This window comes from Urocampus carinirostris, chromosome 6 (assembly GCF_059441175.1).
Source record: "Urocampus carinirostris isolate Australia breed hairy pipefish chromosome 6, RoL_Ucar_1.0, whole genome shotgun sequence".
Taxonomy (NCBI): domain Eukaryota; kingdom Metazoa; phylum Chordata; class Actinopteri; order Syngnathiformes; family Syngnathidae; genus Urocampus; species Urocampus carinirostris.
The window spans coordinates 20971965-20999399 of NC_142354.1; the positions used below are offsets into that span (position 1 = coordinate 20971965).

A 27435-nucleotide genomic window follows, 5' to 3' on the forward strand; every position below is an offset into this window, starting at 1 on the left:
GGGGGATTTTTTTTGTCTGTGTTTGTTTTTGTTTCTTGTTCTTCCTTTTCATATTTTGGTTGTTTCCTGGTCAATATTTGTTTTTATTTTGGTCAATTGTTGTGCATGCTTTTTGTTTGCCTTTGTTATATTTTGATCGTTTCCTGGTCAATTTTTGGTCAATTTTTAGGGAAAATTTTTCATTATTTGTTCCTTTATTTTCTTTTTTTTGGAGTGTTTTTTGGGACATTTTAGTTGTTTCTTGGTAAATCTTCATTTGTTTTTGATGTACTAATTTTTTTCATTTTTTCCGGCAGGAATAATTTTGTATTATTGGGGCATTTTTTGGGGTCGAGGGGATTTTTGTCATATTTTGGTGAATTTATTTTTTATTTTTTTTGTAAATTTTGGTTTGTTATTTGTTCAGTTCTGTGCATTTTTTGGTAACTTTGTTTATTTATTTATTTTTCAAATCTTTTTATTTTATTATTTTTTTGAAGTCAAGTCAAGTCATTTTTATTTGTATAGCCCTTAATCACAAATAGTCTCAAAGGGCTGCACAAGTTATTACATATAAGAAGTTTAGGTTATTCGTATGCTATAGAGTAGAAGTGAGTTTTAAGCTTAGATTTAAACATTTCCACCGAGGTTGCAGATCGGATCGGATCTCAATTAAATTTCTTTCTTTCAGACAATATTTTTGGGGGTGATTTCTTGTCCTATTTTGGTCGATTCCTGTTTTTTATGTAATTTTTGGGGGTGTTTCTTGGTCAATTTAAATTGTTTTTTGATATTTTTATCTATTCTTATATTTTGGGGTTGGTTCTGTGCCCTATTTTGGTTGTTGTTTTTTTTGTTTTCAATTTCCATTTGTTTTTTATCTTTCTCATTTTTTATTTCTTCATTTCGGTTTTTTGGGGGGGTACAAAATATTTTGGGAGGGTGGTTTCTTGTGATATTTTGGTCGTTTACTGGTTAATCTTTGGGGGTTTTTTTGTTGTTGTTTTTTTTCAAAAATGTCACAATTTTTGTCTATCTGTTCCTCTATTTATGTTTGTTATCTGGTCAATTCTGTGCGTTTTTTTATGTGGGGACATTTTTGGGTTGTTTTCTGGTCAATTTTCCTTTGTTGTTTTTATCTTTTTCTTTTATTTGATTTAAATGTGTATTTATTTTGGGACAATATTTTTTGAAGGGGGTGTTTTCTTGTCATATTTTGATGAATTCCTGGTCAATTTCTGTTTGTATTTTGGTCACTTGTTTTGTGTGCTTTTTGGTGATTTCTTGTCATTATTTGGTCGTTTCCCGGTCAATTTATGTAAATTTTTTAACAATTTTGAGGATTTGTTCCTCTAGTTTTTTTATTTTATTTTTGGTCAGTTCTGTGCAGTTTTTTTTTGGGTTATTTTTTTTCAATTTAATTTTATTTGTTTTTAATCTTTCTCATTTTTTTTACTTCGTTATCTTGGGTACAATATTTTTAGGGGGGTGGTTTCTTGGCATATTTTGGTCGTTTACCCGTCCATCAAAACAACAAATACTTAGATGAATAACATCAAAAGAAAAAAAAGCGTTTCATAGGGAACCGGCGAACACTCCCAAGTTCTTAGAGCCGTTTCGTTCCCAAAGGACGCATCACTATCGCCCAGAGGAGTCGCTGGGAAGCGAGAGAAGGACACGGAAGTTGGCCGGGAGAGGGACCGCAGTGGGCGGGCTGGAGATGACATCTCACCCCGGCGTTGAGCTCAGAGGTGGCAGCTTCGTAATGCGACCTCTCCATTTCGCTACAGCCAACCGGAACAATAACATGGCCGCAAAACAAGAGTGAAAAACGAGCCAAGGACAGGAAAGAGTTAGATAAAAACAGGTTGCACACACTTTCTAATTATTCCGAAATGCTCTAGTCCCGATTTCCTTTTAGTTTATTGACGTTTTTTTCCGTAATATCATATCATATTACCCATAAAAAGATTAAATATAACTAACATGTCGTAATTCATTACAAAATAAATATCAATAAAAAGCTATTTGTTTGTTACATATCTAAGGATAAACTGTTGAACTGCATCGAAATTTTAAATGCTCAAATCTGTTTTTACTGCGGGACACAAAAAGAACCTATTGATTGGACAACAGCGTCATCTTGTGCTCAAAACGCAGAACACATTCATTGACATTCAGGTCCAATTTTTTATTCAAGTGTGAATTGTGGGTATTATTTAGTGCAGCAATATCAAAAGGGCGGCTCGCGGACCAGATTAGGCCCACTAAGGGATTTGAATCCGTCCCGCGAGACAACGCTAAGGGAAGCGCAGGAGAAAAACGAGCGTCAGGTTGAAATATGTCCACTTGATGTTGCCAAAGCCAGGTGCCTCACACAAACGCTGTACTTGTATTTCTCTCTCTCGTTCTCTCTCTCACTCGTTCTCCCTCTCTCTCGCTTTTCTCTCTCTCTTTCTCTTGCTTTTCTCTCTCGCTCTCTCTCTTTCTCGCGTTTTGCTTTCTCTCTCTCTCTCACTAGCTTTCCGCGTTCTCTCTGTCTCTCTCTCTTTCACTCTTACTTTTCTCTCTCTGTCTCTCTCACTCTTTCAGTCTCGCTTTTCTCTCGCTCTCTCGCAGTTTTGGTCTCGTGCTTTTCGCCCTCTTTTGCTTTTCGCTCTCTCTTGGTTTTCTCTCAATCTCGCTTTTCGCTCTCTCTTGCTTTTCACTCTCTCTCGCTCTTGCTTTTCTCTCACTCTCGCTTTTCGCTCTCTCTTGCTTTTCATTCTCTCTCACTCTTTCTTTTCTCTCTCTTTCTCTGTCTTTCTATGTCTCTCTCGCTTTTTGCTCTCTCTCTCTCTCTCTCTCTCTCTCTCTCTCTGTCTGTCTCTTTCTGTCTCTTCCTGCTCTCTCTCTATCTTTCCACTCTCTCTCTCTCTCTCTTTCCACTCTCTATCTCTCTCTCTCTCTTGCTCCCCCCCTCACCTTTAAAGTAAGGTTGGTGACCCCTGGTTTAGACTTATTATAGGGCCCTTAAAATTCATTTTCGTCCATCAACCCTATGGGTAGACTTCTTAATTACTTCAATACAGAGCGGACCCAAGGCAAAAGCGAGGTAAGCGGCTCCTCAGGGCCCCGCAACCACTAGGGGGCCCCCAAGATTAATTAATTTTTTGGTGCCAACGTTGTCACTTTGTATGTTCACTCAAAAATGCTTCTACAGAAATACAACAAAACACTACACAATAACTACAAAACTAAATGTCGAATATAGTGCTGAAACACGGGGCCTCATATATTTATTTGCTTTCATTCTGAAAATTAAAAAATAGTATAGAATTACTACAAACATACTTCTACAGTACTACTATAATACAAAATACTACTACAGAACGATTTACTTCAAAAAATAATACAAAAAGACAACTGCAGTAATATTACGAAGATACTAAGACATATGACAAAAATACTACTGTGGAAATACTACAAACATTTTACAAAAATAGTACTAAAATACTGCTTTGGAATTACATCAATTATACTTCTACTGAACGACTAAAAAGTACCAATACATAATGAAAATAAAAGAAACTATTAAAGGAATATTACAACAAAAATACTCCTACACGAGCTTGACAAAAGAAATACTGCAAATTGCACCTATACTACAAAAATTATACGATGGAAATATCACAAAAATACAACAAAAATACTGCAAAAATAAAACTACAGTTATACCATACTACAGAAATACTACAGCGATACTACAGATATACAACAAACATTTTTATATGGAAATACCACAAAATACAACAGAAATAGTACAAAAATACTAAAACTAAATAATATTACAGTAATACAACAAAAATACTGTAATCATAAAACAACTGTTATAATACAAATACACTATGAAAATACTACTTATATACAACACAAAAATCTACTTTTCAAATACAACAAAAGTACTACAGAAATACTAAAAAAGAGTACAAAAGGAAAACAAGAGTAATACTACAAAAAACTACAGAACTTCAATAAAAATCCGACTTGAGAAATACTATAAAAATAAACTCTCACAAACGCTGTACTTGTATTTCTCTCTGTCTCTCTCTCTCTCTCTCTCTCTCTCTCTCTCTCTCTCCTTCACTCTTTCCGTCTCTCTTGCTTTTCTGTCTCGCTCTCTCCCTCGCTCTGTCTTTCTCTGTTGCTTTTCTCTCTCTCTCTCTCTTGCTTCTCTCTCTGTTTTTGCTTTCTTTCTCTCTTTCTCGCTTGCGTTCCACTTTCTCTCCCTCTCTGTCTCTTGCTCTCGCTTTCTCTCTCTCTCTCTCTCTTTGGCTCTTACTTTTCTCTCTATCTCGCTGTTTGCTCTCTTTTGCTTTTCGCTCTCTCTCTCTCTCTCTCTCTCTCTCTCTCTCTCTCGCTTTTTGCTTTCTCTCTCTCTTTTTACTCTCTCTCTCTTTCTCCCCCTCTCTCTCTTTTTTTCTCTCTCTCTTTTTACTCTCTCTCTCTTTCTCCCCCTCTCTCTCTTTTCTCCCTCTCTCTTTCTCTCTAATCTACTAGTCTGGCCCCCGAGAGAATGTTTGTTCTATTGCGTGGCCCCCGAGTTAAAATGAGTTTGACACCCCTGTAATATACTATTTTTCTCTAATTGCGGTTGTTTCAAAACCAATTTGATGAAACGAAACGTAAACATGTCACACGCGGCCCCTGACTCCACATAGTTGCCCACCCCTGGAGTAGAACATGGAATGAGTTCTAGTGGGTTTGCAACATAACAAGTAATAAGGGGCCCCAAATCTCATTTTGCTTAGGGCCCCATGAAGGCTTGGGCCGGGTCCTCCTTTAATATGTATAAATGCAAATACACAGGACAGTGACTTACTTCGGAAATATGTATTCATATATTTGTCGTTTTTCTCTCCTGTACATTCGTTGCAAAATCGAGGTTTATCCTCTTGATGGCAGCCCAGCGCAGTTCAAAGAATGCGGATGCGCTTGACATGCAAAGATTGCGCTTGCTTCATGCATCAATGCTCTTGCACTCTCTCGGGATTACAATTTGGGTTAAGCGTTTGGATTCGTCTCTCACGCGAGAAATGACAAAGCCGTCACTGCCAATTGTGTTTGTGTGGCATTTGCTTTTTTATGGGCCACATTTTTTCAAATTTTCTTTATAGCTGTTCATAAATATGTTTACACTTCGTCTAATAGATCTTTTGTGTTTTTAAGGTGGGGCTGTGCTAAGAATATGCGAGGAGGAGAGAACACCGTGTCCTTGTCAGTTCAGATTGTCATCAGCATCACTGAGCACTATGAGGAGACTTCAGTGAGGAATATATATATATATATATATTTTTTTTCCTACTCTCTATTACACTTTTACACTTTTTTTCCAGGTATATAAAAATTCCGTTTACTGTTTGTATATTATTCTGTGAAAAAAAAAATCTTTCAATTTGATAAAATAACAAAAGACGATAAATCAAGTTTTGATAGAAACGCCAAAGTGAATTAGGATCTAAAGGTTCAGCCCCTCCCACCTATAGGCACAAACACGCTAGGTATGTGTCGTTCGCGAACGTAACGGCTCTATCAGCCGACTCTTGCAAGTGTACTACATCAATAAGGAGCCGGCTCCATTTGAAACTCTCTCTCTGTCTGCCTCTCACTCTCTCTCTGTCTCTCTGCCTCTCTCTCTCTCTCCCCCTCTCTCTCTTTCTCTCTCTCTGTCTCTCTCTCTCTCTCTAACACTCTCTCTATTCCTCTTTCTCTTTTCCCCTTATTATCTATTTCTTATCTCTGATTCTTTATATATTTGTTTCTTTCTCTGGATCTTTCTCTCTCTTTCTCTCTCTCTCTTATTTGTTATACTTCCCCCTTTCTCTCTTATTTTCTCTCTCTTCTTCTCTCTCTTCCTCTCTCTCTTCCTCCCTCGCTCTCTTTCCCTCCCTTCCTCTTTCTCTTTCTGTGTCTCTTTCTCTCATTCTTTATCTGACCATCCCTCCATCTTTCTCCCTCTTTCTTGCTCTCTCTTTCTCTCTTTGTCTTTGTCTTTCTCCTTTCACTTTTTCCATTCTACTCTTTCTCTTGCTTTATCCTTTTCTTTATTTCTATTCTTCTCTAACTCTTTATCTCTCACTTTCTTTCTCTCTCTATTCCACTATCCATATTTCTTTCTCTCCGTATTTTCTTTCTATCTCTTTTTCTGTCACTACCTCTTTCTCTCTTTCACTTTCTTTTCTCTCCTTCTCTTTTCCTCTCTCCCTCTATTTCACTACCTATTATTCTTTCTCTCTGTCTCTTTTTTTCTCCTCTCTATCTCTCCTTCTTTCCTCTTTTTCTCTATTCTTTTCAGCTTTCTCACTCCTTTGCTTCCTTTCTCTTTCTCTGTCCCTCAATATCTTGCTCTCTTTTACTTTCTCTCTCATTTTCTCTTTCTCTTTTTCTCAAAGGCACTTGTGACTGGTCAGTATGAGTGGAGTCATCTCTGTCTTCTTCTTGTTAGTACAAAAAAAAATGGATGTTTCTGTACTGCGGTTGTTAGCACATTCGCCTAACACGCGAAAGGTCCCCGGTTCGAGACATATGTTGACCTAGAAAGGGATGGGCGCCACCAGACTGCACTTGCCTTTAGACACACCACAGGAAATAATGTCCCTATGACCCTAGTGGTTAAGGGATCCAACCTACCAATAACAATTTCAAAATTTAAATTAGGTAAAGGTCACACTATATATTGAAACAACAAGGGCTATTATAATAAATTATCATTATTCATTTTAATAGTAATTCAAGTTTTGCATAATGTTTCATTATTATTAGTAATATATCATTTAAAACAAAAAAAATCTGAAGAACTGTTTTGGAGCTGAAGAGCCAAATGAGTCGAGCCGAAAGATCCGATTCCTTAAAAAGAGCCGGAATTCCCATCACTAATACACACGCATGGCAGTGACACACCCCTGTCACCCTTTTCCCCCCTATCCAATCAAACTCGGGGAATGCAATTTTTGCACCTGACGTCATTGCTCTGTCCCTCCCCCGCGTGGCCCCGTGTGTGATTTTCGCCTATGTGTGCGTACTGTGTCCTTGCACATCATTGCATCCGCATACCTGATCAAACCTCCCATCTTTTCGCCTAACGACATCCCTCACCCACTTTCAGGTTTCGCCCGATCTCACCCATCTTCTCACTTTTACAGAAGAAAGGATTCTTGGACCTCGACCTGATGGAGGATTACCACAAACCCGACCAACAGACATTGCAGGCGTTGAGGAACATCGCCAACCGCCTCCGGATCAACTCCATCAAGGCGACGACCGCAGCGGGCGTAGGGTGAGATGACCCTCACGAATTAGGGCGTACGCATAATGTCGAGAAATCCCCGCAAACTTGAAATTTCCCCACTTGTAAAAGTCATTTACATCTATGCTTTACACGTACATTCAAAGTGGAGGGCCTGGAAAAGACCCTGTCGTGTCTTTGTTCTGCTCTCAAATGGCGTCTTGTTTTATCTGCTCGATCAAAATTCGAAATACCGCTTGTTTTCAATTGTTGAATATATCATCCATGCTTTTGGGTTGTCACGCACGATACTCATGCGGAAATATAAAAACATACTTGTGAAAATATGCTAAGAATACTTATAACGTCAAATCCTAGTACATTTTATATGTTGAACCACACTTTTTTATCTGATTTTTTCAAATTGTCCTTTAAAGCTTCTCCATTTTGAATAGTAAAGAACAAGGGTTACGTCCACCTAAGAAAAGAACTAAAATCTTATTTTAATTGATTCCTCAACTCTGATTTTGTTTCCACTTTATTGAGTTTTTACACGAGTAAAAATACTCAAAGCAGATTTTTGGGACTAGACATACATTATGCATGACAAGAGTATTCCAGACTTTGGTATAGCCCACCCTTTCAGGAGCCTGATGGTGGTCTTTGTGTTCATATAGCAGTTGGCCTTTGTATTGTCTGCTGCAAAGTCAGACTGTTTTTTGAGATTTTTATTCATTGTTCGTTATTGTAGACCACTTACTGAATACTCAGATGATTAATCATGGGTCTACAAAGTAATACATTACATTTTTGTTAAAACAAAATGGGTAAAATGGACCCTGGCTTTCAAATAGCATCACTTTTATTGAACTCATATGTTTTCAAAAGAAGAAATTGTCGATTTTTTCAATCGTGAATTTGAGGGAACGAATTCAAGAGTTTGATTTGCATCACTCAAAGCTGGGGTTAATTATTTAAAGCTTTGGGACTTTTTGACAAAAGCTGTTTTTTTTTGTATGTGTGTTTTTTTTACAACAATTTCAATCAACTAATTACAATTAAGCACAACCTATAAATAAATAGAGATATGAACGTAGGCTAGGCTACTAAGTGGTTTGGATGTCCAAACACACAATTAACATATTTCACACAAAAGGGTAATTGATGCAGGGTTCATTCGGGTGTTTGAAATTCTTGAAAATGCTCTAATTTTAATGTTGTGTTTTGAGGGATTGAAAAATGCTTGAATTTTTGGGTGAGGTGCTATTAATTGCTTGAAATTGTTGTCATGTTTCTTAACAGTTCTGCTTAAAAAATAGGCCTACGCTGCTCTCTGGTGGATTCACATTGCCATTGAATTTGTTCTGCCTTCATTAACTGCAGCTGACATTAATTTGTACGGCATTGTCCGATAAAGCGCCATACCGGTTGCGTTTGAGAGGACAGGTGTATGGTACACTTAAGCAGGGCACTATGCAACGTGTATTAGCCCATTGTAATTTGGAATGGGAAAAACCTCCTGCAACTGAAAATGTAAGCTACATATAACATTTTCACCCAACACCTGTATGGGGAGATATTTGTCTCAAAAACAAATATATTTGCTATCTCCTCAATATTTCTTAATTTAATTTATACAAATTCATTCCAATCTAGATCTATATCTATAAGCAAAGAAATGAGGCGAATAAATCTGTTGGTGATGATGTTGAAAACGAAACAAAAACTTAATAAATGGACATACAATCACATAAAGATAACTTTTGATAAGAACAGACATTACTGCACATCTCATAGTTAGGGCAGACAAGTGGGAGTTTTGATAGTGGAGGTATCTGTCTCAAGCTCCCGTATGTTCTCTTTTTAATGCAAAGATCAGGACACTCATGGTGGTCCTGCTGCCTGAGGGCAGACCCCCTAAGGCAACAGGTTCAAAGATACTCCAGCACCCCCGCGACCCTACTGAGGATGAGTGATGCAGATAATGGATGGATAGATAAAAGTCATGGACGCAATACAAAAATAAAACATTTAAAACAATTGCACCTGGATGTCTTTGCAGAAGTTTAAAGAAGATTTAGATCCTTTATAATAAATATGAAATCTAACAGCGAAGTTCCCATATTCAGGTACCGTAAATAATTTAATAAAAACTAAAAAGCAGACTTTCAAATCCTTAAATCAAACATTTAAATTAGTGTTTGTGTGCTATTTTGTAACTTTCCAGTCAGGATGAGTTTCTCCAGTTTTAAATAATCTGGTTGTGGAGATAAATTAATTATTATTATCATTATTTTGTAGTTACTTGGAAAAATACGGGATTCTATAAAACTGACATCATTTGCGGGGTTTACCTACCAAGGTGTACTAAGCATTAAATCTACCCCAAAACCAGACAGTATGTTGTTCATTTCTTGCCCAAGATACATTGAATGAAGCCGGGCGGATGGATCACATCTCGGTCAGCGGCAGCAAACATTCGGGGCCCAACTTGTGATCTAAAGATCCCGTTGGCCCCTGGACCCTGCGGTGTTGACCCATGGTTGGGTGGGTGGCGCAGAGGCATCCCTCGTCCAGCAACAAAAGAGACCGAGTGATGGGTGTACCCACCTTTTATAGCCCACGTGACTTGACTCCACCTAAGAGGGTGTAGAGAGGGGAAAGGCAGACCTTCCCCCATGTGTCCCTCCCTTGTAGGCCCGTTCGGTATTGCAAAAAGAACAAAAAGAAAACTCAAAATTTGGTTACCAATGGAAGTTGTCTGCCAAGTACGCTTGTTTAGGTAAATGTTCCAAACTAAACATTTTATGATCAGGAATCATCAAACATCGACCTGGCAAGACACAAGAACACAGCCGTAGATTTTTTTAATTACAATGGAAAACATCGTCAGTTGACTCAAGTAATCCAATCAACAACTTAGAACGAGGGATTGCCTTGTGGGTGGGGTAAGGTGTGACTCTCGGGTCTGCATATGGAATGCAAGAGGAGACGTTTCTGTAGCAGGAATGATAGGGGGGGACTAATGTAGCCAGTCAGAGATGATCTCTTCACTTTTGTTGTGTTGGAGTCTTCAGTTACTCGTTTCAAGGTTATAAAATTGAATAACTTATGTGTCTCAGGGGCCATAAAATTCAATTACAATGGGAATATATGGTAATGAAGGCATATAATATTTGCTAGTGTGTTGTATTTGCCATATTAAGCAATACTCCTTTCTTTTAGGTGGTCGGACTGAGTTAGACCCCTTGTCAAAATTGACCTGTTAAAAAACAGTTCATGGTCCCAATTTCTAACACTATTTTAATGCCAGAGCTAAATGAGTTTGACACCCCTGGCCTAGAACAATTTATTTTTTTTAAATTTTTGAATTATTTTGCACAGTCTTAGTGTAATATCAAACACAATTCTACGCTCCCTGGTTCATTTTTTGGGGGGATGTCAGCTTCTTTGTAAATTCGTGACAAGTCCTTTGCACATGAATGCATTTGAATCAAAGTACTACTTACTGTTCTCCCGTTTCCCCCCTAGACACCCTACATCATGCTGCAGTGTGGCAGAAATCATGTCGGTGCTTTTTTTCCACACCATGAAGTACTGCCCTGAGGACCCACGTAACTTTCACAGTGATCGCTTCCTTATGTCCAAGGTGAGATCTCGTTGGTGCAGCAACCAAAATGTATTTTTTTACTCTGCAATTAAAATAGTGTTGATTCCTTTATTTCCTGTTTGCCAGGCTCTATCTGCACCGGCCCTGTACTCCATGTGGGTTGAAACAGGTTTCATAAAGGAGAGCGAGTTGCTCAGTATGTGCCAGGTTGTCTCTTCAGTGGAGGGTCACCTCATCCCTGTAAGTAATGTTAAGGTTAAACTTTAGTAGACACTGAAAATATGGAGAAAATACATTAATGGATTCTGAACTTACAAAGAGGACCGGAAGACTGACTATCAGATAAGAGAATTCCTCCTCCGAGTCCTCACTTTTAATTAAATCTTCAATGTTATGAGAAACAGATCAACTCTATGGTGTGGTGATCAAAGAACAGCAACATGATTGGCCGATAGGGACAAATCATCAATGTGATAGTCAAAGCAATGAACAACAGTGTGCAATAATAGTCAAAATTTAAAAAACAGACATCCTATGAAATCTCCTTTACAGGGGTCCAATTTTAAAAACAGAATAAATTTATCAAGTAGATACCCACATATTCGAGATTCGGGAAATAAGCAGAAGGATCTAATTTTCTTCTGAAAGGCCATATATGAAATTCGAGGGACACCTGTTGGGCCCCTTTTTTTTACTGAAATATACAAATTACATCCAAATTAGGTTGTTTTTTTCTCTTTATTTGATTTTTGTAAATTGCAATATTTGATTTTAATTTTGTTTGGTTTTGTCTTGGTTTGTTTAACAGAACCTAAATCTTTAAGGTAATCCCAGAATTTTACAAAAATGGTCCAATTTCTAAGAAACATTGCTGTCTCATTCAATTTTTGTTAATTGTCTCTTTGGATATCAAAAAAAGCTGGAAAATGTATATTAATCATTTCTAGGACAATAATTTACATAGTAATATTGGCCATGGAGGAGATCACCATTGGTTATTGAAAAAAGGCTCATGTAAACAGTTTATCCTGACATTAATGTACTGACATTACTGTACAAGTCAATTGAAAATTGCAATAATACTTGTACTACCAACAAAATAGTCAGGAGAATCTGAAGCCTTTTAAATAGTGGCAAATAGTGTTCCCGTGTACCATCTAACATGTGGATTTTTTTTACACCAAAACAACATCAACAATAAGTAACTTATTTGCACTCAATCATCTGTACAGTACAATTATACAATACATCCATCCATTATCTGCACCGATTATCCCCAGTAGGGTTACGGGAGTGCTGGAGCTCATCCCCGGTATCTTGGGACAGTGGGCAGCGAACACCCCAGACTAGTTGCCAGTTAATCGCAGGGCACACAGAGACAGACAACCATTCTCTTGCTCATTCACAATTTGGACTGGCCAATTAACTTTCATGTTTTTGGAATGTGGGAGGAAACCGGAGTGCCCAGAGGAAACCCGCGCAAGCACGGGGAGAACATGCAAACTCTGCTTGTGGAGGCTGCGGTAGCTGGACTTGAACCCTGAACCTCTGCATCATGGGGCTGTGGGCCAACCACCCAGCTGCTGTGCCAACTAAAACAACACAATACTACAATCATTAATGATAAGAAAAGAGGAAATAGGCTGAAGCATAAGCTTTTAAGTGCTTCCCCACATTATTATTTCTCTTGCTGGCAAAACACATTCAAATATCAGGATATTTTCTGGCCTTTTCATTTTTCACAAATTTCCTTCTTTTTTTCCTTTCCCTTTTTCTCTTTTCTTTTATTTCCTTTTTTCTTATTTTTTTTGCTTTTTTGTCTTTTTCCTTTTTTCTTTTAGTTTTTTCATGTTTTTTTAAAAAATATTTTTCCCCTTATTCCTTCTTTATTTTCTTTCCTTTTTTCTTTTTTCTTTTTCCTTTTTCGTTTTTGGGCAAAGGCTGGGGAAAAAGTGAGGGAAAATGATTGAATAAACGGGTTCTGGTCACTTTGAGTCTCTGTAGTTTGTGTTCTCCATTTTGATTTTATCACTCGTTTTTTGGTTGCACCACTGTAACCCAGGGTGTGTACAACTACATTGTTTGAGTTTTTTGATTTTACTATTCTAGGAAACAAATTAATTGCTGTTTTCAATAAGCAGGTAGGTGCCTTGCATGGCTGACTCCCTATTGGTATGTGAGTGTGTGTGTGAATGGGTAAGTGTGAAGCACATTGTAAAGCGCTTTGGGAGGTCTTTATTGACTTGAAAAGCGCTATATAAATGCAAACCATTTACCATTTACCATTTAGTCAATGTCACATTTTTTTTTACAGCAAACCATAGCTTATGAACAGGGGTGTGTAGATTTGTATTATATCCAATATTTTTTGTGATGTTCCATTTCAGAAGCAGCAATTTGTGGACGTGACCACTGGCTATCTGGGGCAGGGACTAGGTGTGGCCTGCGGAATGGCGTACACTGGGAAATACTTTGACAAAGCCAGGTAATCGCTCACGAACACAGCGATATCCCTGAAAGGTCCAAATCGACAAGTTCAGATTGGTTCCGAAGCGTGAATTAAATTCTTTAAAGAGATGTTCTGTATATTTTACCTGCAGAAGCAATTTCAGGATTGCCCACATAGTGAAAGTGCGCTGCAGCAGCATGCTCTGCTCTCCTGATTTTTCTGCTCTAATAATCACAGGCCCAGCCTTTGTCATATTGCGCATATTTTCCCTGCGGATCTCTTTACTGGAAAAATACAGATTCATTTTTATTATTATTATGGATTTTATACGCAAATGATTTTACTCAAATATTGTATTTTTCTCATAAAAAGGCGCACTTGATTATAAAACGCACCCCCAGAAATAAGTCTGTTGTGATATTTCATATATAAGGTGAACCGGATTATAAATCCCATAGAATAAAACCGTAAGGGCTAGAATTTCACTAAAAACAAATAATTACCAAATTTGTGCATTGATTGATCCGTCAAAATACATTGCTGATCACAATTGAGTGGATAGATGGATGGATGGATGGATGGAATGGGAATCAAACTTATAGCAAAGGGGGAAAAGTACTGGATCTCATGCGAGAAAAAGTAGCCAGGTAGGCAGGAGAAAAGAGAATGGCTATCGCTCAGCCAATTCTTGTTAATTGGACCAGTGACCCTCGACCAGATCGCACTTCTTTAGGCGTGGTCTTATATCTGAGACTACCAGTATCGGATGACGGTATTTGAAATTGCTAAACTTGTTCGCCAAAGAAGTGGGAAATTTGCAGAATGTTCTGTACTTGAGAATGTCTCTCCAATCTACATAATCATGTACGGTGAGAACATATCAATACATAGCCGTGGATCATTTATTTACATTCAAAACTTCGTGTTATCAGATTTCATTATGGAACATGGTAAAATGGTATGACCGGGAAGTGTCCAAAAGGGGACGCATCCATTCCAAAGTTCTGAGTTATTGGAAACAAAGAAAGTTATTTTTGTGCTGGGCTTATTTGCCCTAAATTGTCAAACTGTCAGGACCAGAACGGAGACAGGACCCATTTGCGTTGCGTTTCTTATTGGAATAAAGAGAAAGGGTTGTGCCCACGATTCGGTGATTGCTCGACGCGGGAGGCAGGTCACTCTGAATGCGGAAGTGAATCCTTCGTGTCAAGCAATGGCGGTGTCAGGAATGGAAAAACGGGTCAGTAGCTGGGACAGAGGAGTAAAGACGTGGTCGGACGCAAGTCGTAAGCCAGGAAAGGAGCGTAGACGTGGTCAAGGACAAAAACGGGTCGGGACAGACAGGAGCAAAAACAGGTGGGAGTCAGGGTTGAAAAAGGCTTGCCTAGTGTTAACTGAGGTTCGCAGAAGGACTGACGACAGGTGACAGAAAGGAGTGGTTTTAAATAGGGACAGTGAGCCAATCAGAGTCCGAGGCAGTTGGCGCCAAAGGAGCGGGCTCAGGTGATTCACATCAGTAATCATGACACAAACCAGATTCTCTAATATTTATCTTCTATGTCTTTTTATCTTCTGTCTTAATTGCTTGTGGCGTATAGTTTGATGAGGTTAATATATGAAAAAAAAAATGACAATGGGGTATTTTTGAAACCGCGTCTCATAACCAGCTGCGCCTTATAGTCCGGAAAATACGGTACCTTTCATTGCACAATATTTTGAAAATAAAATCGGTAGAGCAAATAAAGTTTAACCATAATTGGATGGAATTTGAATGCACTGTGTGTGTAATCTCACGACCCACTAAAAAAAATTTTCAGGACCAGAGCAGAGACAGGACCCACTTGCGTGCATATCTCTTGGTAAGAAGGGAAAGGATAGTACACACGATCCGTAGATCGCTCGTTGCGGGGAGCAGGTTGCTCGGACGCAGAAGTGGTATTTCAGTGGCGAGCGATGGCGGTGTCGAGAGCGAAAAAAAAAACAGATCCGTGGCCGGGACGGGGGAGAAAAATTGTAGTTGAGATCAGAAAAGGGGTCGAACCGGGAAACAGGTGGGAATCAGAACAGGAGAGAGTCAGGGTCGAAAAGCTTGCCTAGCATAAGCTGAGGTTCGCAGACTGACTGACAACCGGTGACAGTAGGAGGGGGTTATAAAAAGTGACAGGAGGCCAATCAGCGTCCGAGGCAGTTGGCGCCAAAGGCTCAGGTCCCTCGCATCAGTAATCACGACAAAATATGGTACTTTTGCAGAAAAGCTATATTGCCTAGAAAATAACTGGAAACAAAGTCCAAGTACATTTGTACAATTCAACAGCCACACTTCCACAAGCCTCGGGAGATTTCTATCAAGCCATTTGTGTAGTCAAATCAGCAATCAATCCAAGTGTGTCGGATGACGTTTTCATGCTCGACTCACTCTCTTCCGTTGCAGCTACCGTGTCTACTGCTTGTTGGGGGATGGCGAAATGTCGGAGGGCTCCGTGTGGGAAGCCATGTCCTTCGCTTCTTACTACCAGCTTGACAACATGGTGGCCATCATGGACATCAACCGCCTGAGCCAAAGTGACTCTGCGTCTCTGCAGCATCATGCCGAGAAATACCAGAGGCGCTGTGAAGCTTTCGGGTAATTCTGCACAATCAACCATGGTTTACGTGAGCTATTGAGTGAATCAATCAACCAGAATTTTTTTTTTAGTAGAAATAATTATTACAAATGGCATAATACTACTCCGTCAAATGAAACTCACCCCGTTATGCAACAACATAGAGCTGTCAAAAAAAGAAGCCAGTCTCAAGGTCATTCCTATAAAAAGTTATGATTTTTTTGGGGAATGCAAACCAAATGCTCCTTCTGGTCGCTAGAAGGCAGTACGGTAAAATATAAACTCTCAGCTTTATTAGGCTTAGCTTAGTAGTTTGATCTAATGCATTTTAATATTATTTCCCATGTGACGCTTAATCTTTTGTTTTGTATTTACCTAAGGCTGAAAATATAACAAAAATTCATCGATCCAACTTGAGTTTGGTTCAGGTGTAAAACTTCATTCACTCAAATGTTTAAAAAAACAGTTAACACATTCATTGGCAAACATGAAACCAATTTATTGTATTGTTTGTGAAAAAATGTGTTATATTTAGAAAATCCCTTGTCATCCATGATTATAATATAGGGCAGGCTACTAAGGACGAAATGGTAAAGCACAATACTGACTTTACATTCTTTTACTGATCCAGCTTACCTGAGAACAGAAAGTCTGGGTCCGACCCCAGGGCTAAACTGAGTTTGCCATCCCTGATATAGAGTATTTGAATGTGTTGTATGGAACTTTTTTTCAATTAACTGAAGTTTTTATTTATTTATTTGTGTACCAAAAGTATCTATGGCATTAGTATTTGGTAGTGGTGACTGATAAAACAGTTGATTGTGAACGTGTTAGTGGCAGATCCAAATTATTATTTTTTCTCGGGTGGGCATCAGCGTTTATTGAATCCAAATGTATTTTTTTCCCTGTATTTTGTGTTTATGTGTCTCAGTAAGTTTTGAATATTAAAGTTCTGTTTGATGTTCATACAGCTGGCATGCCATCATTGTGGATGGCCACAGCGTGGAGGAGTTGTGCAAGGCTTTTAGTCAGCCAAGACATCAACCTACTGCTATAATCGCCAAAACCGTTAAGGGCAAAGGCATTCCAGGTAATTTTCAGTGGATTCAATATCGACTAATGCCAATGCAGCTTTTAATTTGAAAATGTTTGGTCCCTGGTCTTATAAGCTGCTGAAGATAAAATGGGATGGCACTCCAAAATTCTGCCTAAAGACATGGCTGAGATGGTCATGAAAGATCTTCAGAGTCGGATTATGAGCACCAGCAAGCACCTGTACCCTCCTACTCCCGTAGAAGATTCCCCTCCTGTGAGCCTGAGGAATATCCGCATGGCCAGCGCACCCACATACAAACCCGGAGAAAAGGTTTCTCACCTGAGCCAGACTTGTTCACTCAAAGTTGTCCAGCAGCATATACTCATCCTATTGTTGTGTTCTTATATTGCAGATTTCCACCCGCAAAGCCTATGGGATGGCGATCACCAAGTTAGGCCGCTACAACGAACGGGTGGTTGCTCTTGATGGAGACACAAACAACCTCACCTATTCTGAGATCTTCAAGAATGAGCATCCCAATCGTTTTGTGGAGTGCTACATCGCCCAGCAGAATATGGTAGGAAATTTCAAGAAAGGAAACATTTAACTCCATCGGAGACTGTACACGATGCAGTTACAAATCAAGTCATGTATATTATAACCCTTTTGTTTTTCCATTATCTGCACTGCTTATCCTCAGTAGGGTCACGGGGGTGCTGGAGCCCATCCCGGCTATTCTCAGGCAGTGGGCAGGGGACACATTGAACTGGTTGCTGGCCAGTTGCAGGGCACACAGGGACAGAGAACTCACTCGCTCAGTCAGACCTAAGGAAAATTCGGATTCGGACAATTAACCTGACATGGATGTTTATGGAATGTGAGAGGTAACTGGAGTTCCCAGAAGAAGAATCACACAAGCACAGGGAGAACATGCAAACGCGGCACAGGAAGGCCAGTTCTATTATAACCCTTAATTAAAACATCCCCTGACCTGGAAAATCTTAAAAACCTCAGAATGAGGAAAAAGAATTAACCCTGGGAAGGGGCCCGTATGCAATAAATATTGCAAGGGCATCAATAGACAATACACAGACATCATCAACATTGAATACAGGTAATAAGAGAATGTCTAGTTGACAGCTTCCTGCCCCAAAATCTTGACCGTTGTGGCAGATTCTAAATGATGACATACATCAGGTCAAAGGGTACAATGGCTCGAAATGCATTCATTGTGCAACCACCAGACTCATCCTTCTCCCTCAGATATAAGAAGACGAGAGTTTAAAGTCAACATCCTCCATAAGCTATACCATATAAGTGTGTCGTAAGCATCGATTGAAACACTTTGAGAACACCATTGAGGTTGCAGACCGTATCCCAGTGGGCAGAGCATTCCACAGCACCGAGGCCCGAATGGAGGTCTTGAACCCACAGATTTCTTCTTGGCTCTTGTAATCATTAATAGACAAAAAATTTTGGAGTAAAGGCTCCGAGTAAGAAAATAGGGGGCAATTATTATACATTTTGTGAATCCATGCTAAATTTACCAACAGAACCTTAAAATCACATCGTACAAAGACAGGGATCCAGTGCAGGTCAGCTAAGGTTAGGGTGATGATCAAACTTTCTTGTCCTAGTCAAAAGTCTTGCCGCTGCATTTTGAACCAGCTGGAAATTTCTGATGCTATTCATCGGGAGACCTGAGAGCAATTCATTACGGTAATCAAGCCGAGAAGTAACAAACAATTGAATTAGAATCTCAGTGTCTGATTTCGACAGCATCGGACAAATCTTTGCAATATTATGACATTGTAAAAAAGGTATGCTAGTAATATATTTTACATATAACTGAAATGACAGATTAGGACCGAATATGTACCGAGATTTCTGACCAAAGTCACTGTGGGTGGTACTATATTTGTCAAGGTTCAGAGCAGTGTCTGAGAACAAGTCACGAATATGAGCTCGACCAACAATCAACATCTTGTTTTTTCTGGGTGAAGGTGAAAAAAACGAAGTGACATCCTTTTTTCGAACTTGATCGGAGACTGTACACGATGTGGTTACACTAAATTTCAGATATTTTTAACACTATTTTGGTGTGGATCGTCTCTTTATTATACATATGACAGCTGGTCATATATGGTTGTGAATTATATATGAGGGGCGAACCCAAGATATAAGGATGGAAAAAGACATTTGCTGTTCTTTAAACTTCTCATCACCAGCGATAAAAGACTTCCTTTACATGCGTAATATATTAACATAAACATATTATATCATAACAAGATTTTCATTTTAAAAGAATAGCTGTGTAATTGGTAATGCCATTGTGCCGCTAACTGCACATGGCTCTGATCTAGGTCAGGGTTTTGTGTGACGATAAGCAGTCACGGCAAGTGAAATATTAATTAGTGGGGACGGTGAAGCCATCTGGCCTATGGAAAGTCAAAGGTTGAACAGCGGATTCAAGGAGCTAAATAGATTAAATGATCACTAATTTCTTAAAAAAATACCTATTTTCAATACCATCAGAACAACCAACAGATACGATTGTAATACTGTCTAACAATTGGATGAATTTGAATTAACCCCATATGAAACATTAATGCAAATTGCCACGAAACTAAAAAGTCATTATTACAGATTCGAAAAATGAAATACAGTGCATGATGAAATATTTATTAATTTAATCCTTCCTATCTCTCGTTTCTTTTTGTCAAAGATACTCAGGACATAAATTAGCTAACTGGCTGTTTTCCTGTATTTCCCTTAGTTAGCTATTGATTCTTTCAGAATTCCGGACGGTTTTTGTCTTAGGATATAACTTCCTTGTGAAATTTTACATGCTGATTCATTACTGTTTCATGACACTTGATTTGCTAATAGGATGGTTCTTCTACCCTAGAGGGAGTGTTTAGTGTTTTTTTTCATGATACTATTTAGAGCTACAAAAAATATATATTTTGCTGTGTTTTGCTTAACTATTTTTTTCAAGTCAACTCAAGTCACATTTACTTATATAGCCCTTCATCACAAAAATGTCTCAAAGGACTGCACAGGATTACAACTACACAATTACCTGATCTTGAACCAACTTTAAACAGTATTGCAATGTTTACGTTTTTAGATAGTTCTGTCACGGTTGCCATGGCGCCCAATTGGCCCGTGTGGCGCCAGCTGCGGCTCGTTGACAGCTTTCCGTCTATTTGAGCTCAGTGCTCTCACTCTTCCTTTGTCAGTCCGTCAACAAACCTCTGCCCCACAAGACGTGGGTTTGACTCGATCCCGTTTTCCTGTTGGTATTTCCTGTCCCCGTATATTTTGTCCTATTTAATATCGGTTTCCAGTTTCGCTCCTGTCTAGTTTGTCCTGTTTAATTTCAATACCTCGTTTTGATATCAATCCTGTCTGTCCCATTGTTGAATATCGGTTTCCAGTTTCGTTCCCGTCTGGTTTGTCCTGTTTATTTTCGATATCCTGTTTTGATATCAATCCTGTCTGTCCCTCCCTGTCCGGTATTGACCCCATCTGTCCGATATCTTCTCGGGCCATTGGTATCGATCTCGTCGGCCTCTGGCTTCCTATCATTCCACGCCAGGCTGCTGCCTAACGTGCATGACTCCCCATTTCCCGTAAAATAAAAGGCTTGTGTGAAAAATGTCACGCATTTGGGTCCTGATCCTGTTCCCTCAAATCAAGCTAAACTTGGTTCTGGTTCTGTAAACAAGCATATTGCTCTTTTGTGAACAATATTTCCCAACATTTTAGTCAGAATGAATAGATATTGTGAACCAAATTTTTTCATTTCCGAGTTCTCCATCAATGCCGTGCGACTGGCTGGCAACCAGTTCCGGGTGTCCCCTGCCCACTGCCCGAAGATGGCTTGGATGGGCTCCAGCACCCCCGCGATCCTACTGAGGATAAGTGGTGCAGATAATGGATGAATGGAAGTTGTCCATCAAATGACTTTGTGTCCAAGCTACCCTATTTTCTGCTTTATAAGGAGCACTGGCCTAAAAGGAGCACAGAATTAAAACTACAGTAAGAGCTAGGGTTCCTTAAAAAATAAATAAATACATTTAAATTAAAATTCATAGTACATAAATTAACATTACGACATCTTGTTTCACCACTAAAATCAGGCAATTAATTATAAATGGTTATTGTGCGGTCCTCTTTCTCGCAAGCTTGACAGCTTGTGAACAAGGTCCCGGATAACCAGACTTCTTTTTGTTAGTTGCTGTTTTTTCGGACAATGGCATCAACCATTACCTTTATAGGGTTGTCCCAAAACTAAAAACATAGCAGTGAAGCAGTGGGTGTGCACAAATATTTGTAATGGAAAGGACCACATTTAAATTAAGAAATATAGGACACCCAATTCAGGGACAAATGGGAAAAAAAAAAAAAAATATATATATATATATATATATATATATATATATATATATATACTACAGGCTATAGGGAAAATAAGGACACCACTTACAAAGAAAACTGGACATTGAAGAATGACTTGAACATAGAAGATAGTCCCCAACGCTGCAATGTTTTTTAAAAAAATTTTGGGGGGGTTTGTGTTTTGTTTTTGTTACCCCTCCTCCATTTTTTGTTTAGTGTGTGTTAAAAAAGGTGGAAAAAAACACATTAAAATTAAGTTAAAAAACAAACCTAAAAGCATCCATCCCTCCATTATCCGCACCACTTATCCTCAGTAGGGTCGCGGGGGTGCTGGAGGCCATCCCAGCTATCTTCGGGCAGTGGGCAGGGGACACCCTGAACTGGTTGCCAGCCAGTCGCAGGGTACACAGGGACAGACAATTTGCTCGCTCATTCATACCTAGGGACAATTTGGACCGGCCAATTAACCTGACATGCATGTTTTTGTAATGTGGGAGGAAACCGGAGTGCCCGAAGGAAACACGCAAGCACGGGGAGAACATGCAAACTCCACACAGGAGGTTCGATCTTATGACCTCAGAACTGTGCCGCGCACCCGCTAACCATTGCGCCGCCGTGCTGCACAACTAAAAACATAGGACAAAACAGTTCCGTTAGCTTGCTATCGATAAATTCTAAGCTAAGCTAAGACATGTTAATAAAAATTCAAACACGAGAACCTAATTTTGTGCAAAAAATTACCATAAACAAGACATAAACGTTCAAGTAATCACAACGCACTTCATATCCATGAACAATCATCCTCAAAATCAACAACAAAGTTTTCCAATGAGTGTTTAAAAGTTGCCATCTGAGCTACTGTCAAGGCTTTACGCTTCTCTTTTTGTTTCATGTTAACCTCAAAAGGAAAGACACTCTGTTTCTCAAAGGCAGGACAATTACCGTATGCACGATCATTTAATTGTATTTATGCATTTTCAATTTTATCCACTGTATTTTACTTTATATAATGCGCACTGGATTATAAGTCACACACATTTTTAGCCAATTGAATGTATGCCAAGAAATATTATTTCTTTCTGCAGGTCAGCGTCGCCATGGGATGCACTGCTCGCGATCGGAACGTTGTGTTTGCCAGCACGCTGGCATCCTTTTTTACACGTGCCTATGACCAGCTTCGAATGGCAGCCGTATTAGACAGCAACATCAATCTATGTGGCTCCCACTGTGGCCTCTCCACTGGTTAGTATAAACTACCAACCTTACAGAAACTAACTCACGAACCTTTATTTCCCTCACTCTGAGCACCCCACAACCATGTTTGTTTTTGACAGTGCAGTTGTTTTCTCCTTTATCCTCTAACCCTGTCCTTTCCTCACCAATCCCCCACTAGTCCTCACTTTTACCTTCTCCCTTTCTTCCCTTCTGCCCTGGAAGCTATCTGCATGGAACTAGGTGTTCCTCTTTTAGTGCAGGTACTCCTCCGATTTAACATGTTTCCTGCATGCATCTTCTTACCAAACCAAGCTATGGCGTGGACTTACAATCTGCCGTGTAAAAACTGCCAACACGGAGCTAACTGTATTGGTTACAGGAGAGGAGGGGCCTTCTTTGATGGGACTGGAGGACATGGCTATGTTCAGGGCTCTCCCTAGAGCGACCATCTTTTATCCTTGTGATGGGGTTTCTACAGAGAAGGCTGTGGAGCTGGCTGCATCCTCTAAGGTAAAACTAATTTGCACAAACTAATTTGTATTTTCTTATTATTTTCGACCCGGAACCTCACAGTTATTGGTCTGATTTTCAAAGGGTGTCTCCTATATCCGGACCAGCCGCCAAGACAATGCAGTCATCTACAACTGCAATGAAGATTTCCATGTTGGACAGGCTAAGGTAGGAATTTGACACTGATGTGCCTGTTTTATAGGTTTAGCGCAAATAGTTAATACACCTTTTCTTTTTTTCAGGTGGTGTACCAGAACAAAGACGATCAAGTGACAGTAGTGGCTGTTGGAGTGACTCTGCATGAGGCTCTGGCAGCTGCTGAACATCTCAAGAAAGGTACTTTGATAAGAGCACTTAACATCAATACTTGAAACTGTCTTAAGAAAGGCATGATGAGCTGCTAGTCTTCTAGGAATTTCCTCTCATTCCTAAGGTTTTGAGATTTGATTGTTTGATCTGGACTCAGTGCAGAGTTTGCATGTTCTCCCTCACCATGTTAAACACATGATAGGTTCAGGCACGACAATAAATACAGAAACAGTATATGAATAAATAGTTGTTGAAGTGGTTTGAAAAGAATCCACGTAGGAATGTTTCATAATGTTATTCAGTGAAGGAGGTTAAAAAAGAAAATTCATATTCATTGATATATATACATAGTTATTATAATTGCCGGTTATTAATTGAGCCTTATAAATCACCTTTGTTTTTTTTCATCTCAAATAGTGACATGTTTACCTTTTGTTAAATGTAAATTACAACCAACGGTGGCTTAATTAGTAAAGATCACAGGAGCAAGGTCAGAAAAAAAGGCTTTGTTGTGAATGCTTGAAACATGAGCTGCATACAACTATAAATTTCTTTTATGTCCATATTTGGTGGCAAGATGGCTGAAATTGATTTAAACAAAGGGAAATTGTCCGCAGTAACGTCTGAATATATCAAATGAATTAATTATTTACAGTGCTAATATGTGTTAAGGTAAAGGCTTAATAAATGAATGTGCAGTCACATCAACAAGGGTTTCACAGTTTGATATATTATTCTGATTATTACAGTACAAATCCTAATTACGACAAGTAGAATTTTGGTCCAGGGTATATCAAATCTCAAGCATAAATCCAGACAGGACACACCGATAACCGGATGACTAAAAGCTCTAAGTGGGTATATTGTACAGTTGTCCAAACTTTTGCCTATATGTGTCATTTTGGCCATTTTTCTGTGGCTCACAGTTTTAACAACGATAATTGCTTTTTTTTTTGAAAAAAATTTAACACTATGCTATACTTATTTAATACTGTATTTAGTGCCAACCCTGTCAACATTTGTAAGTTACATTTAGATCCGTCAGTGCCAGTGAATGTATTTGTCATCCAACATGGAAAATTCACTTTTTTGGAAAAATCATAAAGTGGATCACTTTTGTGGAGTTCTAATGCACCTATATTAAATTATAAGTGATAATGGTTTCTGTTCACATAAACAACAACAAAAAACTTTGATTTTAGAGGGCCTTGTACATAACAGTAAAATAAATGAAATGAAATGATCTGCATTTATATAGCGCTTTTCAAGTCAAGACTTCCCAAAGCGCTTTACAGTGTGCTTCACATTTCCCAATAGCGGCCGTGCAGCCATGTAAGGCGCTAACCTGCTTATTGGGGGTATTAGGGGTTTAGTGTCTTACCCAAGGACACTTCGACATGTAACACGGAGGAGCTGGGATTCGAACTGCGATTACTTGATCCCAAGACGAGCGCTCTACCTCCTGAGCCACTGCCGGGCCCTCATATCCTTTCAGTTTTTTTGTGATCAGCCCTGAGAAGATACACTATTGGCCCCTCAGATGAACAGTAATATTAGGATTAAAAGTACAGTCATAAGTTTATTCTTTTAGACACTTGCAAAAGAAATAGCATGGCAAAAATGGCAGTTTGTTATTTTGACTATTATAGTTCACTGTTATTTGTTATTTCTACTATTAGGCACTTTTGCATCATTGCCACTATTGTCCAACAATTTTACCGTTTTTGATCCCGAGACCCTTTTGGGCGGATCTGCTTTTATACCTTATGAGATGTAATAAAAAGAAAGGGTTCAGGGTCTTAAAAGTCTCGCTTCCCTGTTCATCTTGTTAAAATTCATAGATGTCTTTCCTTTTTTTGAGTGTCTATTAAACTATAAACTTATCATTCATCCATGATGTTGCAGAGAGGATATACATTCGAGTCATCGACCCGTTCACAATCAAACCTCTTGACGCCAAGACCATCATTGACCACACTCGTGCAACAAGGGGACGAATTCTTACTGTGGAGGACCATTATTATGAAGGTAGGTAGTCTCTACGTATTGTCTTTTGCATATTGCATGTCAGCGAGCAGCCTTTCTGCTAAAAGCATCTTGGCCTGGCTGCATCTGTGCAGCTGGGGTTGTTCTGCGTTGAATCGCGTCATTATGTGGCACTCTTCTATTGGCTTTGGGTAGATAGTACACGATGAAGTGGAGTTTGGTTATTGGTTGGCTGTAGTGCGCCCTGAGTGTAGGCAAAGTATCATGAAGCTTTTGGGAAATGTGGTAGTCAACGAGGCAGGGTGCTGTCACATTGCCTTAGCTGAGCATGTGCCTGTAGGGTTCTTTGTGACCTAGATAGCAGAGGCAGCAAGGATGGGTTATGCTGCAGACTTGACTGGACAATATATATGGGTACTTGTTTTCATTTGGCATGCAAGCCAACAAGGGCACACATCAAATATTTTGGATTGATTACGCTGACTATTTGCTGCTTTTCTTGACAAAGCACAACATTTAAAGATAAATTAAAAATGTGCAAACAGTGCAAATTGAGCGTTAGTTTACCTTACTCTTAACTTAAATGAAAGTAGTGGTTCTTTCTGCAACCCAAAAATCCAAAATGGATGAGAATGTGCGTTATCAATTTGGAATCAATGAAAATTAACCTGGAACCTGAATTTGAATCGACCAAATTTTTACAAAGGCTCTCCCTGTCTCCTCTGCTCTGGAAGATGCTCCATGGAACATCTCCTCCTTTCGATGGACCCAAACGCAGGAAGCAGGAAATTCAAACAATGATTGTATTTAACCCCGAAAATGGTCAATAAATAAATAAACAAACAGTTAGAAAAACAACAGTACAACTGTAGGAATCACAAAACAAACCTGAGAAAGCAGGATGAAGTGAAAATTGTGATGATGAAATAGGAAAGTGGAAATTAAAATCCCAAGACGCTGAATGCCACCCGACAATGTCCTTATGAAGGGTGAGACTAATTAGGAACAGGTGTGGGGTGATTGGACATACCTGTCACAATTGCAACCTAATTGTTAGACAGAGGCACGCCAGACCCTAACAGGGATAATGGGGGCAACCAAGAAGAAGGCCATTACATCAGGAAGTGAAGCTGCAAAGAAATCCACCAGGTGGCTGTGGCTAAAAAGGGCGAATTTGTGGACTGTTACTGATACGCATGATAAACCTCGACTGGGCGAGAGTGTCTGATATTGCGGGACCCGAAACACTCGATGAACCCAGGATATATCATTAAAGATGCGTTGAAGATGCGTCCCAGTTGCATCCTGGTGATGTTTCTTTCCAGTTTTCAAGAAGCTCCCTAATATTTTTCCAACTTTTTACGCTCGATGATACACAATTGGTTAAATTCAGGAGATAAAGATCAAAAATAGAAATAATGTGCTCCAATTAAAACATGGTACACGGTATGATTTACATTGTACATGGTACTATATGTCATATGTTTGTGACACGTACATAAAATGTGTTCAAGCTATGTATATAGTACATTTACAGACAATGAAAAAGGAGGATGTATGCAAAACATTTTAAATACAATAAATCAATATATATATTTTTATTAACTCAAAAATGTGTGTACAAAATTTAAAAATGGGTTTATCAACTATTACTTGTATAGAAAAAAACAATACATCACAAAAATATATGTGTGTTAATAATACAAAAAATGAACGAGAGATCCATCCATCCATTATCTGCACCGCTTATCCTCAGTAGGGTCACGGGTGTGCTAGAGCCCATCCCGGCAATCTTCAGGCATGAACTGGTTGCCAGCCAGTCGCAGGGTTACACAGAGACAGACTCACTCGCTCATTCACACCTAGGGACAATTTGGATCGCCCAATTAACCATACATGCATGGAATGTGGGAGGAAACTGGAGTGCCCGGAGGAAACCCACGCAAGCGTGGGCAGAACATGCAAGCTTCACAAAGGGGATTCAATCTTATGACCTTAGAACTGTGCTGCACACTCGCAAACCACTGCGCCGCCGTGCTGCTGAATGAGCGATAACCATTCCTATATTAA

General features: G+C 39.2%; 1 protein-coding gene and 1 long non-coding RNA gene across 2 annotated transcripts in view; one reads left to right on the plus strand and one right to left on the minus strand.

Moving 5' to 3' along the window:
• The first annotated feature begins 1644 nt into the window (after positions 1–1644).
• Positions 1645–27435, plus strand: part of LOC148364127 (transketolase-like) — a 28794-nt gene continuing 3003 nt past the window's right edge. Inside the window, exons 1-15 of the mRNA XM_088338221.1 lie at positions 1645–1846; positions 5188–5284; positions 7161–7294; positions 10775–10892; positions 10980–11093; positions 13241–13338; positions 15734–15925; positions 16877–16995; positions 17075–17271; positions 17354–17518; positions 22431–22587; positions 22940–23070; positions 23155–23238; positions 23313–23406; positions 25285–25407. Coding sequence (XP_088194347.1) covers positions 5207–5284; positions 7161–7294; positions 10775–10892; positions 10980–11093; positions 13241–13338; positions 15734–15925; positions 16877–16995; positions 17075–17271; positions 17354–17518; positions 22431–22587; positions 22940–23070; positions 23155–23238; positions 23313–23406; positions 25285–25407 — 1804 coding nt within the window. The 5' untranslated portion in view covers positions 1645–1846; positions 5188–5206. The remainder of the gene's footprint in view (positions 1847–5187; positions 5285–7160; positions 7295–10774; positions 10893–10979; positions 11094–13240; positions 13339–15733; positions 15926–16876; positions 16996–17074; positions 17272–17353; positions 17519–22430; positions 22588–22939; positions 23071–23154; positions 23239–23312; positions 23407–25284; positions 25408–27435) is intronic.
• LOC148364128 (uncharacterized) lies at positions 10114–26390 on the minus strand. The gene is made up of 3 exons (XR_015850722.1): positions 26254–26390; positions 11169–11264; positions 10114–11091 (listed from the first exon to the last, which is right to left on the minus strand). It is a non-coding gene; the product is annotated as an uncharacterized LOC148364128 (long non-coding RNA).